General features: G+C 33.8%; 1 protein-coding gene across 1 annotated transcript; it reads left to right on the forward strand.

The window, feature by feature from the left end:
• Positions 1-15949: 15949 nt before the first annotated feature.
• LOC131867734 (putative germin-like protein 2-1) lies at positions 15950-16703 on the forward strand. Its single transcript, XM_059215541.1, has 2 exons — positions 15950-16076; positions 16171-16703. The coding sequence occupies exons 1-2, from the start codon at positions 15950-15952 to the stop codon at positions 16701-16703; spliced, it is 660 nt and encodes a 219-aa protein (XP_059071524.1).
• Positions 16704-18818: the final 2115 nt, after the last annotated feature.

Consider the following 18818-nt stretch of genomic DNA (forward strand, 5'->3'; position numbering starts at 1 on the left):
ATAAATGTAGTATACCTTCGATGGAATGCAACACGGTTTCATTATGTCTAAATTCCAAGAAAATCCGTAGAACTAGAATATCCATTGCATCCAATATCGCAATATTTGATCGGGGATAATATGATAACCTTGACACATATCTATTCTTACATCAATCTACCTACATAAGGGTTATGATTGAGGGGCCTCTTGTATTAAACATTTCTAATAAGTTGGAATGACATGGAAAATCTAAGACAGTGAAGATAGATTATTGATAATAACACAATTCATTTACATGGTGTTAATTAATTTATGGCCTCCCAAAATAAGCTTTTCTAAATCTCCCCTAATTCATTCCTACGTTATAATAAATATGTCACTGTGGATGTTATGTATGAAGATCTAAATACTAAAGGGAAAAAGGATAATGCTCATGTTGATTTTAAAAACTTTGTATGTAATATTAAAAATATGATTAGTTGAAAAATTTAGCAATATATTACCTTGCTCAATCATAAACTCCCAGATCGGTTACAAAAAAAATTCCTCAAACCATTTCCTCCTTGTATAAGCATTTCTATAGATCATCAAATATGATAACCAATAATTTAACCATAGGTTTCCTATCAAAGCAAATGCAAATCTGCATATGTGAATAAGCACAATAGGATAGGAAAATATTGTTGTCGTAGGCCATGTATGTTTCATGCTGGAAAAATATTATTGTTGCAAGCCTAAGAGGTGCATAAAGGAGCTCCTTGGATCCATGGATATGCAGGTGTAAGTTTGAGAAATATGTGAAGGCGGAAGGATATTTTCATATTGAAGCCATTTGCTAATTGATATGAGGAAGACAAAAGTGTCGTCATATTGAGAAGTTGTCAATTACACTGTAATGAAGAATAAGATAATAGATATAACTGATACATTATCGGTGAGATATGTCAATTTTATAATCTTCTATTTTTCCTATGTATTTTTAGGGCTTCAAATGAATAAAGCTTCATATATAGCCCCTCTAGCGATCAGTTCATTGTGAAGCTTAAAAGCCTCTTCCGTCATGCCTTGGATGTCTATACCTCAAATAATCTAGTAATATGAGAAGTTTCATTGCGCTTGCATCCATCTCCAACTGTATCGATCAATATATTAATTATCAAGCCCATTCTACATTGTTCACATAGATAACAAATAAGGCTATTGTAAGATGACACATTGCTCTGATAGATTGTGCTTATGATCTTTTCTTTAGCATGTCTAATGCCACATATGTGATCCCTTGCCTACGCAAATAGGGAGTCAATGAGGTATAAGTAATTACTTGATCATGTTCCACGAGGATTCTATTTATTCACCGGGTTTCTCGTCTCTCTATGAAAGATTCGCACGTCAATCATATGAGTCCTGCAAATAGTGGTGGTTCGGGAATCTAAATAGATTTAAACACTAGCACAAATAATTCATGACATTCACTAAACCTAGGGTTCTCTCTCAAGGTCATTGTGGTTAATGCTACACCAAAATAGAATAATGTGGCTTTGGTTATTTATGTACAAGATTCAAGTTGGGAAAATCCAAAATATTGGAAAATGTAGACAAAATGCATGACCCAATGGTGAGCAATATCTCCGATATTTTTTATGTTTTGCAAGAACTTGAGTTATTGTTCATTATTTGAGTAAGTGGTCTTAATAACATGCATCCAAATAAAAGAGAGTGATTGCAAATTCTAGAATTGAGGTAGATCTTCAAAGGAAAGGACAAAACAATAGTGGACATGTTGCATCGAGTTGAGCCATGTGTGACCTTAGATATCCAAATTTAAAAAATGTAAAAGAGACAATTTACATTAAATGATATAGAACTCTAGATAACCAATAGATTTATTTGACTCACAAATTTGTCATTGAAGAGGTTTTAGGTCAATACAATACAACTAATTCAGGTCAATAATCTATTGTTGCAAGTCTTTACAAATATGATGTCATTTCCTATCACCGAGTCATCCATAGGTGATCATTCCTTTGGTTTTAGCTTGACGATCTATCTAGATCACATACCGGTTCCATAATTTGCATCGTAAGATCTTTTATATTGGTTCCATCATTCTAATATATCTCCACTTGCACTAAAATCAGGAATCCCCATTAAAAATAGGGTTTTAAGGAAATATATTTCAATAGAACATGCTCTATCCATATTGTTGACACAAATTTGAGTCAATCATTTCATAATTTTTTCACCCTCAAATCCAAAAATATAAACTGGTGATAAATTTTTACAACCTTTCGAAAAATATAAAAATATAAGAAAATCATGTGCTAACTGACTGAGGAGAAAATTTATGAAAACCCCTAAAATTGTAATGAGTTACTCAAAATGAATTCAAGTCTAGACTTTTGGTGGATCAATGTGCCCTTGTTTAACCACCTAGAATAAATAAAAACAACAATCACTGTTTTGCAACACTAAGAGTGAATTTTGTGGAACCCCTAAGTTCACAATAGCTACCTCAAATATGCTAAAAATCAATATTGTAATAGACTGGACAAGTTCTTGATTGAAAGCCTCTATGAATTATAATTTTCTTTTGTCAAATCGAGAGAGATATGAGCTTCACATGTTGACCTTCTTAATTGATATACAAAAATAGAATAATGCCTTGAGGTCCGATAACAGTTTATAATATTCCTTATGGAAGAATTCGCTACATACTATATCTCCAAGGGACTCCAAATGCAATGTCGTATTCAACACATGTCTTTGCAATGACAATCGTGTCCTATATCTAGAACTCCTAGCAATATAACTGAGGTGTAAACCACTAAATTCATCTAGGCCTCCTAATTATCTAATATAGCTTATGACCAATTATAACTAATTTAAGGTATGTGTACCACATGTTGGCATATGCATTGAATAATATACATTATAATATCATATCCTTGGCTACATAATATATTTCGCATACTCCAAACAATATGATTTGACAAGCACTTTATAATAGTAGAGGAAATGAAGATAAACAAGGATAATGAATGAAAACATATAAAGTTGCTATTATTAAGACCAATATTCGAAATCTTCATCATGCTTGACTGGTTCGCCTACATATGAACTTGATCTACAGAAGATGGGGATGTGTAAATAATTTTCTCTACAACTAGATGAGCCCCATACAAGACAAAAAGATGAACAGTCTGGAGAGATCTTAGATTGATATTACTTTAGTTATTGTGTGTTAGATGTGTTTTAATTCCTCTAGATGCAACTTAATCACGCACTTGTAATTATACATATACCCGTTCAGGTCATGTCCAAATAAATAATTTCATTGAAACATCTATTCTCATATTGGTGACATGTAGAAGATGATTGTTGCAATAGTCAAGCATGTGGATTAAGCGAGTCTTCCTTATAATGCAAGCTAGTGAATTGTGAGCGTTCTAGAAAAGGTCCAAAATGTATTTGAAAGGTCATTAAGCATTTGGCTTGTAAAACTTCTGAGATGATAATGGACTAAGCACCTCACCTTTTCAGCATTTTTTTATTAGGATAAAACAAGTTTTGAAGGGGCCCCAAACCCCTTTACAAACAGAGGGTTTGCATTGAGAAATGGACCAGACTACCTGACAGTGGACAACAGGTTTTAAAAAGGACCTGAAACCTTCTGGACTTACGTGCATCCACCAATCAAAATATGAGCATCACAAAACAGGATGGCACAACCATAAGCTCGAAAACAACAAACAAAACATCTCAAAAAACGGAGAACGAGGGTTTTTCTGGCACTCTCGGCCAACTAGAAGCGTTTTCCTAGGCTCCCTCAACTTGTAATAGATTCGTAGGACCACATAAAGCCACAAAGACCAATGCTAACCAAAAACCAACATTGGCCAAACTTGGCCCTTGAAAACTGCTAGCATCCAACCTGTCCCTACAAGAAACAAAAAACATGGGGTTTTTCTGAGCTCCCTCAACCACCGTGGGTTTTATCATGGCTCCAAAAACCATATGCTTTAAAATATGCCATACTGAGAGAAACTTTCCCAACAACCAACTCTCCACCTCTATAGGAGACGCACAAGAGTCAGCAAGAACATCGGCATCAACATCCTTACAGCCAAGAAGAGGGGCCCCATCAACACCCCAACGACACTTCCAGGAAACACCAGAAACATCATACTCCACCTCAATAGGAGACAAGTCAACTCCAACTACATCCATCTCCCCCTCAATAGAAGGGAACCTTCCACAGAGAATCCCACGGACCCGAAAAAAACAGCACTCCAAAACAGCCCAACTCGCAAGAAACCAAACAAGCAGACCAAAAACATCATGTGTTTCAAGACCGATACACAGAGGGAACTGCCCGAAGCCCATTCGGAAGGTAAATAACACCTCAAGGACCACCAAATAGTTACATGAGCCACAAGAATCATTATACTCTTTGTGGCACTATTGGTCTTGTGGATTTAGAGGAATCACATTATTGCATGGAACATAAAAGGGTGCGAGGATAGCATTGTTGGTATTTATGAGAGAATGTACACAATTTCAAGAGAAGTGAAATATGAAGATAGAACCAAAAAAAAAATCCTTCATATCAATGTTGGCTTCAGTAGTACCACATTTATATCAACGTAATATGCAATATTTTGTACTTAAATAAATATTGGTTTCCGTGGCATGTTGAATTATACCATCCCGTAAATTAAGTTAAATATCAAAATGGAGGAAACAAGATCATAACATTAACCAATGCCAATGACATTAGGAATAAGAAAAGGCCTAGTTGTTATCTTTAAGGAAGAGCTAGGAACTTAGGTTCCTTTTCCTTTTGTTGCGAGGGATTGAGATTTTTTCTAAATCATGAGAATGAATCTAAATGGCATTGATGCATGAATTAATATCTGTTCATTTTGAGAATCTTTGTTACCAATTTACATAATCAAATAAAAGGAGTATAGCCATAATTTCCCAGTTTTGGCAAATGAGGCTCACACATTCATTTTCCTAATTGTTTGCAGCTCACAAGTATGCAAGCATCTCCCATGCTAGACTTATCAAATTCCTAAGACTTGGCTCAATTTTTGCAAAGCCAACTGAGAAAATTCAGATGAAAGTAGATATGAGAAGCATTATTTCAGTACAGCCACTTCAACCTTTCTAATGTGACAAGATTTTGGAGTCCTATTTTTAGAGGACCTGCGAATTGCAACGAATGTTGATCTACCAGGTATGTCACTTTCAATAAGATATGTAAAGTAGGAAAAAAAAAAAAAAAAAGGGAGTTAATTATATATTATTTTTAAAATATATTTTGGGGAAGAAATATATTGCAGTTAATGTCACCATGAAGCTTTATGCCTGTACTTTTTATTTGATACGTACAGAACAAATTCACTTTTTTAGGATTTGGTTTAAGTCTGGTCTAATATCAATTTTCTAAAATTTTATTAATCGCACATAGCAGCCCCGACATGCTTAGCGGTTACATGAACAATGGTTAAAAGTAAATGATATGTTGTAAATTGTGGTGTTTGCAACCTAGATATAGAGATTGGTAGTTAGAATGAAACTTTAACAATTTGCACATGATTGGAAATGGCATATTCTAATACCACAACGAAGATGTAATCTGTGAACCTTACCCTTCACAAATTGAAACTTGTAAATAAAGAAATGTGTAGCTGTACAGTGATAGATTAACAAAGAAAGACAAATCATAATTTCTAATCTATTTTTGAATTTGGCTCAAATGATCGAATCTGTGAATGCAAAAAATTTTATGTGAAGTAGATTGCTAGAATTTAATTGGAGATCTTTGGAAAAAAACAAATTCTTATTTTAACAGTTGAGTATAACTGATTACAACACAAATTACCAACCAAGTCTTGCATTGAAGAGTAGGAGCTCTTTGGTAACACTTGCAATGAAATATTCAATTATTTCCAATTGATATTGCATGCAAGCAAGAGAAATTTGGTATACTTGGAATGAAAAGTTAATTATTTTGAATCCACATTGTATGTAATCAGTTCTATTCTCATTTTTTGATTACTACATATGCATTGTGCCTCATGTGTATGTCGGTATGTAATAGTAGGGGGATATGTGAATATCAACAAGGCAACAAACCCTTGATACAACAATGAATGGGAGGCCCTTCTGACCGTCATCTCCAGTGTTGATTGTTTCTTTCTCTATCATTAGCCCATGAAATTTATATATTTCTAATGAATACACTTTAAGGGGAAGTTGGTAGAACCCACCTTTATTTATTTGGATCTCAATGTGATACAATTATTTCGAGTGCAACTAGTCATCTCATTGATAAATTTTCTAGCATGAGGCATGCAGATGTTTGAATGTGTGGGTTGAACAATTGGACTCTATGAAATCAATAACAGAGACCTATAAAAGTTGGTGGTAATACGAGCATACCAATTTTTTCTAGTATCGAATTCACAAAGAACAATCATGCCAAATCCATTCATTTGAACACCTATATTGAGGTAGACTTGATAGGATTTTACATTCTTCAAGATTGTGGTGTTGCATTCTATCTTGACCGTTGCAAGATATCTCATTACTATGTGAATGGTCTGCTAGAAAAATCATAGAGTCTTATATATCATTTCAATTGAACTGGTGGAGAACCAATTAAATATGTGTTTCTCTCAGATGTATTTATATTTCAACTATTCTTAATTCACATTCAATTCAATGATCAAAGATAAACTTTTTAGCAATGAAGTTTTAAAATTACTACTAATTATATAAGAGTTTTATGGGAGCTCCTCAATCAACAATTTGAGTGGATGGCATACTGGGTTTAGGCAAGATCTAGTGATCACAAGCTACGCATATTTCTAAAAATCTGATGTGATTTTAAACTCTTAATGTTATTTGAGTGTCTCACAATGGATGCACATGTTAAGGTTATAGTTGACAGATATTTGTTAGGTTTCACAAATTATTACGTACTTTTCCACAAATAAAGTGTTGCAACATTTTCTTTCTAAATTCTTTGGATTAAGGTGGAACATTGTCAACTAAATTTCACTATGAAAGAGTATTGTTATTGATTTGAGAATAATCTTGAACATCTTGATGTAGAGTAGATATATCCTAGACTATGAGAGGTGCATGGTTGACAAAGGAGTACATATTCATGTAGAATTTAATGAATGACAATATGGATTAGATGGGAGATATCGTAGAGGTGGACCTGGAAACCATGCGATTAGAAGGTAGCTTTCACACAAGGAGGTTTAAATTGACAACCATGCCATGTGTCAAGAGGAGAGGATAAAGGAGATGGCTTTGGGATGGGAAACAACGTGCTAATAGTTACTAATAGTTAAAATTCCCATGTTTTCTCTAGGGTTCAAGTCAATTGGTTGGATTGATTCACAACAACAAGAACCTATGGGGCACACAAATGGAGCTAAAAAAATTTGGGGCTCTGTTAGAGGTAAACAAGCCTAGTTTCACACTTGTTGTACAATTGTATCATGTAGATTACAAAATTGGAATTCGCAAGGCTGATCTAGAGGCCTCGCATGACATATTTGTGTGGTGCATAATTGATATAGATAGCATTGAACAACTTGATTTTAAGGGAAAAGTACTTATAGGTAAGAGGTAATTTGAAAGATTCATAGGAGAAAAAGAGAAAATTCTATAAGATCCATCATTGCTTGTATTTATTTTAAAAGAAATGGTGAAGCATGCTATAGAAACTAGGTTTTGTCTATTGTTAATAATAATTTGTACATGTATGCTTTATTGAAATCAAAAGGGGGAAAATTGTTTTTTTGTTAAAACTTATTTTTAATTATTGAATTATTTGATGTTAAGGAATAATTAAATTTTTAGGCTGTAATGTCGTAAATCGCATACATTCGCAACTTCACCTACGTTTTGTGTGTACTTTGGTGTCCATTCGCTTAATATTTTTGTAGGCTCATTTTAGTACTTACATAAGCCTTCTTCTTTACCAAGGTGCTCAGGCCGCATTTCTCATGGACATTGGTTTATGTCACCTTTGCATTAGTCCTATATTTTCTTTTCTCCCAAAATTTTTGAACGTATATTATCTAGATACGACTTTTTCACACGGACATTTGCACATCATGATAGCATCCTACAAAAAAAAATATGCAAGCATTTCTAAACAAAATTCAACTTTTTGGCTTTATAGGGCAGTTGCAATGTTTCGAGATGAATCTAAATGAATCATCAGTATTTTTTCATTCCCCACTCTCTTTATGAACCTTTCTTTTATTTGGCCTGCTCTCTCTTGGCTCTCTCTTTCTCTCTCAATATCTCACACGCTACTCTTAATCTTTTCACGCTACTCTCACGATATTTGTAAAAAGTTGGATTCTGATGTCTCTAAGTAACTCCATTTAGTTTGATTGATTCGCATTAATCAAAATTTAAAGACCTCCCACCGAGGGAGCTAGAGGATGATGGCTCTTTTGGAGGTAGAAAAAAGTAGTTTCATAACTATCACAATCGCCTAATGCAGATTCTAAAATTGGGGAATTGGAATGGTGATTTAGAGGATTCACATGAGATAGTTGTGAGGTACATAATTTATTTGGATAGAGTTGAACAACCGAATTTTAGGGAAAAATAACTCATAGAGAAAAGGTAATTTGAGAGATTTCTTGGAGAAAAATAGAACTTTTTATAAGATGCATGTTTTTACCTTTTTTCAAAAGGAATGGAGAGGTAGTCTATATAAATTCGGTCTTGCCTATTGTCAAATAACAATGAGTAGTTTCATCCTTTAAAAATTAATAAAATATATATTAAAATTTAGTTTTTTAGTTTGCTGATTAAACTTTCTTTAATTATTAAGTTATCTGATATTTACGAATATCAAAAAAATTATTTGAATTACATGAATTTAAGTAGTCGGCTATGACTGAATTCGGATCAAGATTCGAAACTACTAGTTGTGAGGCCCACCCTTTGGTGGCTTCGATATTGGCATTATTGGACCATGATTGAATTCTAGGGCTGTATAAGTTTTTAAAGTTATTAGTATTAACACATGATGATGTTATTAGAATATGTCAAATGTGGAGTGCATCTGTAGAGCAGTTTGATTTTTATATATGCATATGATGAGGACAAAAATTTTGATAGTTAATTAGGTATTTTGATTTCCATGTGATTATAGTGGGTTAATTGATGCTTTGACTTTATAAACATGAAATTCATCTATATCGTGAATTATTAAATTATCAAATTTATTAGAAGTAGCACCCTGTCGGGTTTATGCTTCTAGAAAGGAGCACTTGGTTTGGATTTTGATAGCTACCTTTGTTCATTTGAAATAATATTAGAACTGTTATAAAATGAAGAACGATTAAAGTTGAATGTAAATCTTGACTGTGGATTCGCATGGTCATTGAAATATCCCAAATGTCTAGTTGGCATAAAAGTGCATGTAGCATATTTGAAGTTTTAAAATCTCTGATCATGGATGCTATCACTTTTTAATTCACAAAAAGGAATGGACTAAAGGGATGAGATTATTAAAGTTGTAAGATTCAAAATATTTATTACCTTATTGGGCTTAGTTTTCCTCCAATGATTATAATCCTACTAAAGATGGCAAAGCTCGAAATATGTTAATAGTAATCTAATCGTGTCGCTTCTTCCTTTTTTGAGAAAGTCCAACTTTTCCAAAAGATTTGTGGGTATAAAAAATTACGGAAATCGATATGAGAAAATATTAGAGTTGATCAACCTATGAGCTTCTGAAGAAGAACAACATGCGAAGGATTTGTGAAGTTGGAGGGGTTTCAAATTAATTCATGGCCATGTAGAACGGCCACAATCTACTTCTTTCAAAGAAGTTCACATTCTCTAAGAACCTGAGGGAAGTGAAAATGGATGGGATGAGTTCTATTGTAACTTACAAGATGATAGAAAAGGATACTGTAATCAGTTGCTAGGGGTGAAAGGTTAAGAGAAACCATAAATATCAGGACATCCCTAGCCTACATCAAGGCTTAATATACTACCTTCACCAAATCTATTTGCATAGAACCTCTCCTATGCTCTAATCTAGCCTAATTTTGGTATCAAAGAGATCAAAGTGAAAGATGGCTTCAAGAGCCCTCAAAATTACCAAGAAACCCCTTAGAATTTCTAGTGGTTTTGGAATTGCTTCCACATAAGCATTCAATCTCCCTAAAAATTCCCAAAAGGGCAATTCCCATATCGAGAAAGATAAAAAAGGGAATGCCCTAGAGATAAAGAGCTAAAAATTGTGTCAAAAGAAGATAATGTTAACAGTAGACTGCATGTAGAATTACAATCTCTCTTGGGATACCAATTTGAAACTGCGGAAAGAAGTAAAGATAAAAAAGAAAAACACATTAAAAATCGAAAAAATAGAAAAGGCAAATCTAAAAAATGAAAGGGTAATGAAGGAGAGTAAGAAGAGGAGATCGACATTAATTGTGGTAATTAATATCCAAGACAAAGAAATTTGAAACTAAAACGATGACACATATATGATAACTAACACTTTGAAAGTGATATTGTACTCAGTTGAGGAAAGAAAAGGTCAAGTATTTGACCTACCTACAAAATATTTCACTTTGGACCTATCCCTTAAAGACGTCTCCAAATCATAGTATCTTATCATCGTGGAGGAGGAGGACTTGGAAACCAGCTTGGCTTCCATAGCACCAGATCCCACCCCGCTTATTTAAACTTCACAAAGAAACAAGAGTGTTAAGCATGGTGAAGAGGAGGATAACGATGACTATGAGATGGAGGTAAAACAAGGTAGACTGAAAGAGAAAACAAATTTATTGGGCAATAGAGATTCTCAATTTGGGGACTCAATTTTCCATTTTCTTGCTATCATTAAGGACCTAATGGATTTATTCTATGACTTCTCGACCTATTTGGCTGAGTATCGCAATAGGCATAAGTCTAGGGTGGAACAAAAAAGGCACAAAGAAAAAAGAAATTGAACCAAATATGGAAGGTGAAAAGAGGCAAAGAGGGTGCTACTTGAGAGAACTAGAATTCAAGACTAAAATTGGTCATGAAAGAGTTTGATGCTCTTATGAGCCTCCATAATATGAAGTCTACATAGTTTTTCGTGGTTTGTTATTTCGGTAGTGTTGGGGTTGTGTTGGTGCAATAACTTGTTTGTTATTGAGCTTCTCTGTTTTAATATTCTAACTTTGGGCATGGGACCCTCTTCCCACCTTATCTAATCAAAAACAAATTTTTTGTACACTTTTAATATTACAAATCAATGTTAGATGTGGTTAAAAAACATTAAAATATAGTCAGGTCATAGTATGATGTTGCATTGGACTATGTTGGTAGTGAAGAATTAAATTGTTTACGAGTTTATTTTTATCAAATGAATTGTGGAAACCTCATATCTTTAATTAAATTGTTATCAAATGTATGATTATGTGTGTATCTTATTTCAAGTTATATTGGAAATAATTAATTTTTTTATTTGAGCGTGTAGGAAATTTTCATAGCTAATATAAATTGGAGTTCCCTAAGAGAATCCTAGTCATTTTCAATTCCTAGTGAAGCCTTGACCTTAGTTAATGATAGGGACTAAGGTCTCTGATTTTAGTAATTGTTGTAATGTGATGTATTTTGTGTTTTAAATATAGTTTTATTTTATTTTGATATTTGAGTAATTTAGCATTTGCGTCCAGCGGCATCCTTATGGAAAGATAGATTTCACACTGAGTAGGTTTTTGAATGACTTTCAAGTGTTTGTTTCATCTATTTATAAGTGTACATAGACCCATACTGAAACACTTAGGAGATGGAGGTAAAACAAGGTAGACTGAAAGAGAAAATAAATTTATTAGGCGATAGAGTTTCTCAATTTGGGGACTCATTTTTTTCATTTTCTTACTATCATTAAGGACCTAATGGATTTTTTCTATGACTTCTCGATCTTTTTGACTGACTATCGCAATAGGCATAAGTCAAGGATGGAACAAAAAAGGCAAAAAGAAAAAAGAAATCAAACTAAATATGGAAGGTGAAAAGAAGCAACGAGGGTACTGCTTGAGAGAGCTATAAACAAAGACAAAAATTGGTCATGAAAGAGTCAAATGCTCTTATGAGCCTCCATAATATGAAGTCTAAATATTTTTTCGTGGTTTGTTATTTTGGTAGTTTTGCGGTTGTGTCGGCGGAGTAACTTGTTTGTTATTGAACTTCTTTATTCTAGTATTCTAACTTTGGTTGTGGGACCCTCTTCCCACCTTATCCAATCAAAAACAAATTTTATCTACACTTTTTATATTACAAATCAATGTCAGATTTCGTTAATAAACATTAAAATATAATCAAGTTATAGTACGATGTTGTATTGGACTATGTTGGTAGTGAAGAATTATTCTTTTATCAAATGTATGATTATGTGTGCATTTTATTTCAACCTATATTGGAAATTTATTTATTTTCTTTGAGTGTGTAGGAAATTTTCATAGCTAATAGAAATTGGAGTTTCCTAAGAAAATCCTATTCATTTTAAATTCTTAGTGAAGCCTTGACCTTAGTTAATGATAGGGACTAAGGTCTTTGATTTTAGCAATTGTTGTAATGTGATGTATTTTTTTTTTTAAATATATTTTTATTTTGTTTTTATATATGAGTAAGTTAGTATCTGCGCCCAGTGGCATCCTTATAGAAAAAATAGGTGTTATGTTGAGCATTTTTTTGAATGATTTTAAAGTGTCGGTTTCATCTATTTTTGAGTGTATTTAGGCCCATAAAGAAACACTTATGAGTTGGATACCTTTTTGGGAATTAGTCCATGGGATTTTGCCATCATTTGATCTTGTCCAAGTCTCTTAGAAAAAAGGTGTCGAAAGTCTAACTTGCGGGTGACAGTAAGTAAATTACCACTTTCAAATCCACTCCAACAATTTTGTGAATGGTGCTTCCGCATGCCTCACACATATGAGTGGATCCAAAGGATCCTATTGGGGAAGAGTATACAATATTATTCCTCTCATCCCAATGCTCTCACACGTAGGAGCATTTGTGATATCCACATACCCTTAGGTTTTGGTGAGAAGGGGTTAGAGGAGGTGAATGAGATCAATGTGGTACCTCCTGACCAGGGGAGGGGAGGCCATATGACACATATTGTATATACCATTCTAAGAGTCTTTGTATGGCTTATTATTTTATTTTTTGCATCTTTCTTTTTGGGATTTTTTGGGAGGCCTTGTGGAAGGACTCAAAAGAGTCTTTGAGAAATTTCTATCAAACCCTCCTCATCTATTAAGGAAATATTTTGATATGATTCAATCTTTAGAATGCTATATTCCATTTTGTTGTAAATATGTTAGTGGAGGCTTTTGATTTGATTTTTAAATTTCATCTTTCTATGTCTTTTCTTATGTATATGACACGTGTGTGAGGGTTTAGGCTCTCCCAAGTTGATCAGAGAAACTCATGTGTAGGGTGAGGGATATGTGGAACCTCCAAGGGAACGATTTTTTCTCGTTGAGAAGGAGATTTCTTGGGTATGAGTATCCTTGATTCTTTTGGAAAATCTGTGGAAAAATGGTTCGATATAATTTAGAAGGGATGTGAATTATATGGTGTTGGACTCCCTTAATGGATTTTACATCTGCGTGGAGTATTTATATTGGGAAATCAAGTTTCTCATGGGCCTCTTAGCTTGGGGGTTGGTTGTGAGAAAGCCCAAATGTTGGAAGGTGAGCTCTCCATTGGCTTGTTTAAAAATTGTGTTTTGTAAGATTTTTTGTGGAATCAAATGGGGTGCTACCTTGACATTGGAATGAAAATATTCATTCTCACGTTTGGGTTAGAATTTTTATTACATTTTTTAAATGGGTTGGAGTAAGTTGTTAAAAATTTTATCAAATGGGTCCCTTGCAATGTTGTGTATATCAAGTTGATAAATGATGATGTTGTTGTGTTTAGAAGCGATTATATTTTACTTTTCTAAAAAATATACATATTGTTTAAGGGCTGAGTTTGTTTAAGAAATAACTTAGCGCTTGTGATAATTTGCATTTCATACATTTAAAAGTTATTGATACTTAATGAACAAATTAAAGTTATTAGTAATAGTGGATTAAATTAGCTTTAAGAGTGTGAAATTTTCATGCACTTTTCTTAATATTTTTAGTTAATAAAGTGAAGGGGATGTTTATCACGCAAATATTGTTCTCTTTGTTATCCTACAAAATAAAAAAACTTGCTCTACTTAAACTTTGGTTTAAAATTAAAAATAGTTATTTGTAATTAGATGTGTATGTTCACCTATTTAAAAATATATATTTTATACAAAGTATATTTACCTTTGTAAACACACACACACAGCAAACTTGAGTTTGGGTTTCTAGTGTTACCATATCGGTTAAGGCCCATTAAGCGGGTTTAGCATGATAATTAATTCTTTTAAGAGAATTTAATTTAATATAACTTTAGGAAATGAAAAACCTTAGGTGGAGTTGGTGTGCTAGGTTTTAGGATTTAACATGTCTTGTAATCGTTTAAATGTGATGTGGCCTCTCAAATTAATTAGTCAAGTGAAATAATTTAATTTATCTAATTGATAGTGAATGGTAATTAATTAAATTAAATCTGAAATCAAAGTGTAGTATACTTTTATTTCAAAAATTTGGTTTTAAAAGAAAGTAAAATATCAGCTTAGGATTGAGAAAATTCACTCTTTATTTCGTTTTAATTTAGTTGAGTTGGACTCTTCAGAAGAATAAACTATCGTTGTGGCTAATATTTAGTTAAAACAAACAGTATATTTACTTATTAAAAATATTTAATAGAAAATTATCATTTATTCGTTTGGCGCATTTAATCTCTTTATATATCATTGGTAATTAGTTAAAATTTGTTAAATTTATATATAATTTAGCTTAGTTAGGGTTTACTTAGCTATAGGTGTTAGGTCACGCCATAGAGGCCCGACCGGTTCACTACCAATTAGGAATTAGAGGGAATGTTGCCTTCAGGAGTTCCTCCCTTGAGACATGTTGCATAAGGGTTCCAAATCTCGATCACCTTATCATTCTTGTTTTACGTTGTGCGAAATGAGTGTCATAACGCCCGCTCATCTTATTCCTTTTCTCACCTCGTCTAGCATGAGTCCTATGACGTTGAGTATGTAACATATACATGCGCATGCCACGATGAATTTGCCTTGTACACCAAGTTCATCCTTTCAATCACAAAACAACCCATTCTCTTATTTATTTATTTAAATTCTCTTGCAACCAAACTCTATAATTAACATGAATCCTTAATATTATAAACCAAAAATATTAATGATAATTTAGAACTATTCTTTGTTTTAAAGGCTCACGAATATAACACATATATTTTTATAATAAAACTGAGATTATCCTACCCGAGCGTAAAAAGGTTTTCAAGAAAGACGCAATATAAAGCATGCATGGACGGTGTTTGTGTCAACATCCAAGAAAATTTCCTCTTTTACCAATTCTGAGACGGCTGAGAAAAATGTATATATTAGTTCCTTTGAAGAAGGCCATCGCTCCAATAAAGTCTAATCGTTTCCACATTACTAAATTAATGGCGGTGGCGAGAATATGAGGAAGAATACGTCTAAGGCAGGAGGTAAGCTGATCTTCAGATAAGCATATGCAGCAGAAGATAGAAAATTTCAACGATAATGAAAGAATGGTGAGAATACATCTGCGGTAGCAGGTGAGATAGCCATATGCTGCAGCAAGACTTACTCTGACGTATCGAAAAGAGCAACAACTCTGGAAGTATATTATTATAATATTACAAGGATTGGTGATTTAATATACGGAGTGAAGATGAATTAGTCATAAGGTTTGGGCTATATAAAGCTTGTAATGGGCTTGTAACACACATTCATATCCTTCTGAGCTCTTGTACTATCTGCGTTTCTATTATAATGGCTAACCGAATGATTTACTTCACACTGGGACTTTTTCTGTTGATATGTTGTTACAGCGACAGGGTCATGGCAGGGGATTCCGATCCCTTGCAAGATTTCTGCGTTGCAGATGAGGAAAGCAAAGGTGAGTAAAAAACTTTATACATAAACAATGGTAATGATTTGCTTATTAGACGAGTCGAGTTAGTAATAGATTGATTTGATTTTGCTTTAAACAGTTTTGGTGAACGGGTTCGTTTGCAAAGACCCAATGCAAGTTTCAGCAGACGACTTCTTCTTCCGGGGACTTGGGCAGGCAGGGAACACCGACAATGATGTGGGCTCCAACGTAACGATGGCGAACGTTAAACAGATACCAGGCCTCAATACGTTGGGAATATCGTTGGTCCGCATCGACTACGCAGTGGGTGGAATAAATCCTCCTCACACACACCCAAGAGCCACCGAAGTTCTTGTTTTACTGGAAGGCCAGCTTCTTGTGGGTTTCATTGACACCAACAACAAGTTTTTCAGCAAAACGTTGGAGAAGGGAGATGTGTTTGTGTTTCCAAAGGCACTTGTGCATTTCCAGCAGAATGTGGGGCATGAAAATGCGGTGGCCATATCTGCATTGAGCAGCCAGCTTCCGGGAGTTCAGACAATCGCCAACTCTCTGTTTGCAGCGGATCCTCCTCTCCCAGATTCCGTATTGGCCAAGGCCTTCCGCATCACACAGGAAGTTGTGGATTACATTCAGAAGAAATTCGCATAAGAATTTGCTGTGTTCTATCAAACAAAACAATCAAGAGGGGACCAAGTCTTTCCCAAATTCTTTTTCCTTGCCGTTCAATAAAACAATCTTTCTAGAGTTATTGCCGTCCTCTTCTGCTATTCATAGCATCTGTTTTGAACATGACTATATCCTCCGCATATTCCAAAGATGAAGGATTAATTTGAAGCATCTGAAGGCATTTATGAATATTTTATACAAGAGCATCCTTGTATTAGGTATACATTCATTTGCAACATGTTAACAATATATTCTTTAACATAAATATTGCAGGAACAACAACAAACAAAGTGCTTGACTTGGATAGAATGAGTAACACTATAATTCTTGCATGCCAATCTGTCAAGGGTGTTCTTTAACATAGTCTTAACCTCATTTTAGCTCTGACATAAAAGGTGAATGGTTTGGAAGTAGGAAATAGTTATTGGGAAATATAATTAGTAGTTGTTCTTCAAATCACCCTCACAATCATCCAATGCTTCAAGACTCCCCATCAAAGAAGTCATTCCAGAAGGTTAGGGACTCTCCTCAAGATAAGAATGATTGCTCTAATAAATGTAGTATACCTTCGATGGAATGCAACACGGTTTCATTATGTCTAAATTCCAAGAAAATCCGTAGAACTAGAATATCCATTGCATCCAATATCGCAATATTTGATCGGGGATAATATGATAACCTTGACACATATCTATTCTTACATCAATCTACCTACATAAGGGTTATGATTGAGGGGCCTCTTGTATTAAACATTTCTAATAAGTTGGAATGACATGGAAAATCTAAGACAGTGAAGATAGATTATTGATAATAACACAATTCATTTACATGGTGTTAATTAATTTATGGCCTCCCAAAATAAGCTTTTCTAAATCTCCCCTAATTCATTCCTACGTTATAATAAATATGTCACTGTGGATGTTATGTATGAAGATCTAAATACTAAAGGGAAAAAGGATAATGCTCATGTTGATTTTAAAAACTTTGTATGTAATATTAAAAATATGATTAGTTGAAAAATTTAGCAATATATTACCTTGCTCAATCATAAACTCCCAGATCGGTTACAAAAAAAATTCCTCAAACCATTTCCTCCTTGTATAAGCATTTCTATAGATCATCAAATATGATAACCAATAATTTAACCATAGGTTTCCTATCAAAGCAAATGCAAATCTGCATATGTGAATAAGCACAATAGGATAGGAAAATATTGTTGTCGTAGGCCATGTATGTTTCATGCTGGAAAAATATTATTGTTGCAAGCCTAAGAGGTGCATAAAGGAGCTCCTTGGATCCATGGATATGCAGGTGTAAGTTTGAGAAATATGTGAAGGCGGAAGGATATTTTCATATTGAAGCCATTTGCTAATTGATATGAGGAAGACAAAAGTGTCGTCATATTGAGAAGTTGTCAATTACACTGTAATGAAGAATAAGATAATAGATATAACTGATACATTATCGGTGAGATATGTCAATTTTATAATCTTCTATTTTTCCTATGTATTTTTAGGGCTTCAAATGAATAAAGCTTCATATATAGCCCCTCTAGCGATCAGTTCATTGTGAAGCTTAAAAGCCTCTTCCGTCATGCCTTGGATGTCTATACCTCAAATAATCTAGTAATATGAGAAGTTTCATTGCGCTTGCATCCATCTCCAACTGTATCGATCAATATATTAATTATCAAGCCCATTCTACATTGTTCACATAGATAACAAATAAGGCTATTGTAAGATGACACATTGCTCTGATAGATTGTGCTTATGATCTTTTCTTTAGCATGTCTAATGCCACATATGTGATCCCTTGCCTACGCAAATAGGGAGTCAATGAGGTATAAGTAATTACTTGATCATGTTCCACGAGGATTCTATTTATTCACCGGGTTTCTCGTCTCTCTATGAAAGATTCGCACGTCAATCATATGAGTCCTGCAAATAGTGGTGGTTCGGGAATCTAAATAGATTTAAACACTAGCACAAATAATTCATGACATTCACTAAACCTAGGGTTCTCTCTCAAGGTCATTGTGGTTAATGCTACACCAAAATAGAATAATGTGGCTTTGGTTATTTATGTACAAGATTCAAG

Source organism: Cryptomeria japonica, unplaced genomic scaffold (assembly GCF_030272615.1).
Source record: "Cryptomeria japonica unplaced genomic scaffold, Sugi_1.0 HiC_scaffold_182, whole genome shotgun sequence".
NCBI classification, from domain to species: domain Eukaryota; kingdom Viridiplantae; phylum Streptophyta; class Pinopsida; order Cupressales; family Cupressaceae; genus Cryptomeria; species Cryptomeria japonica.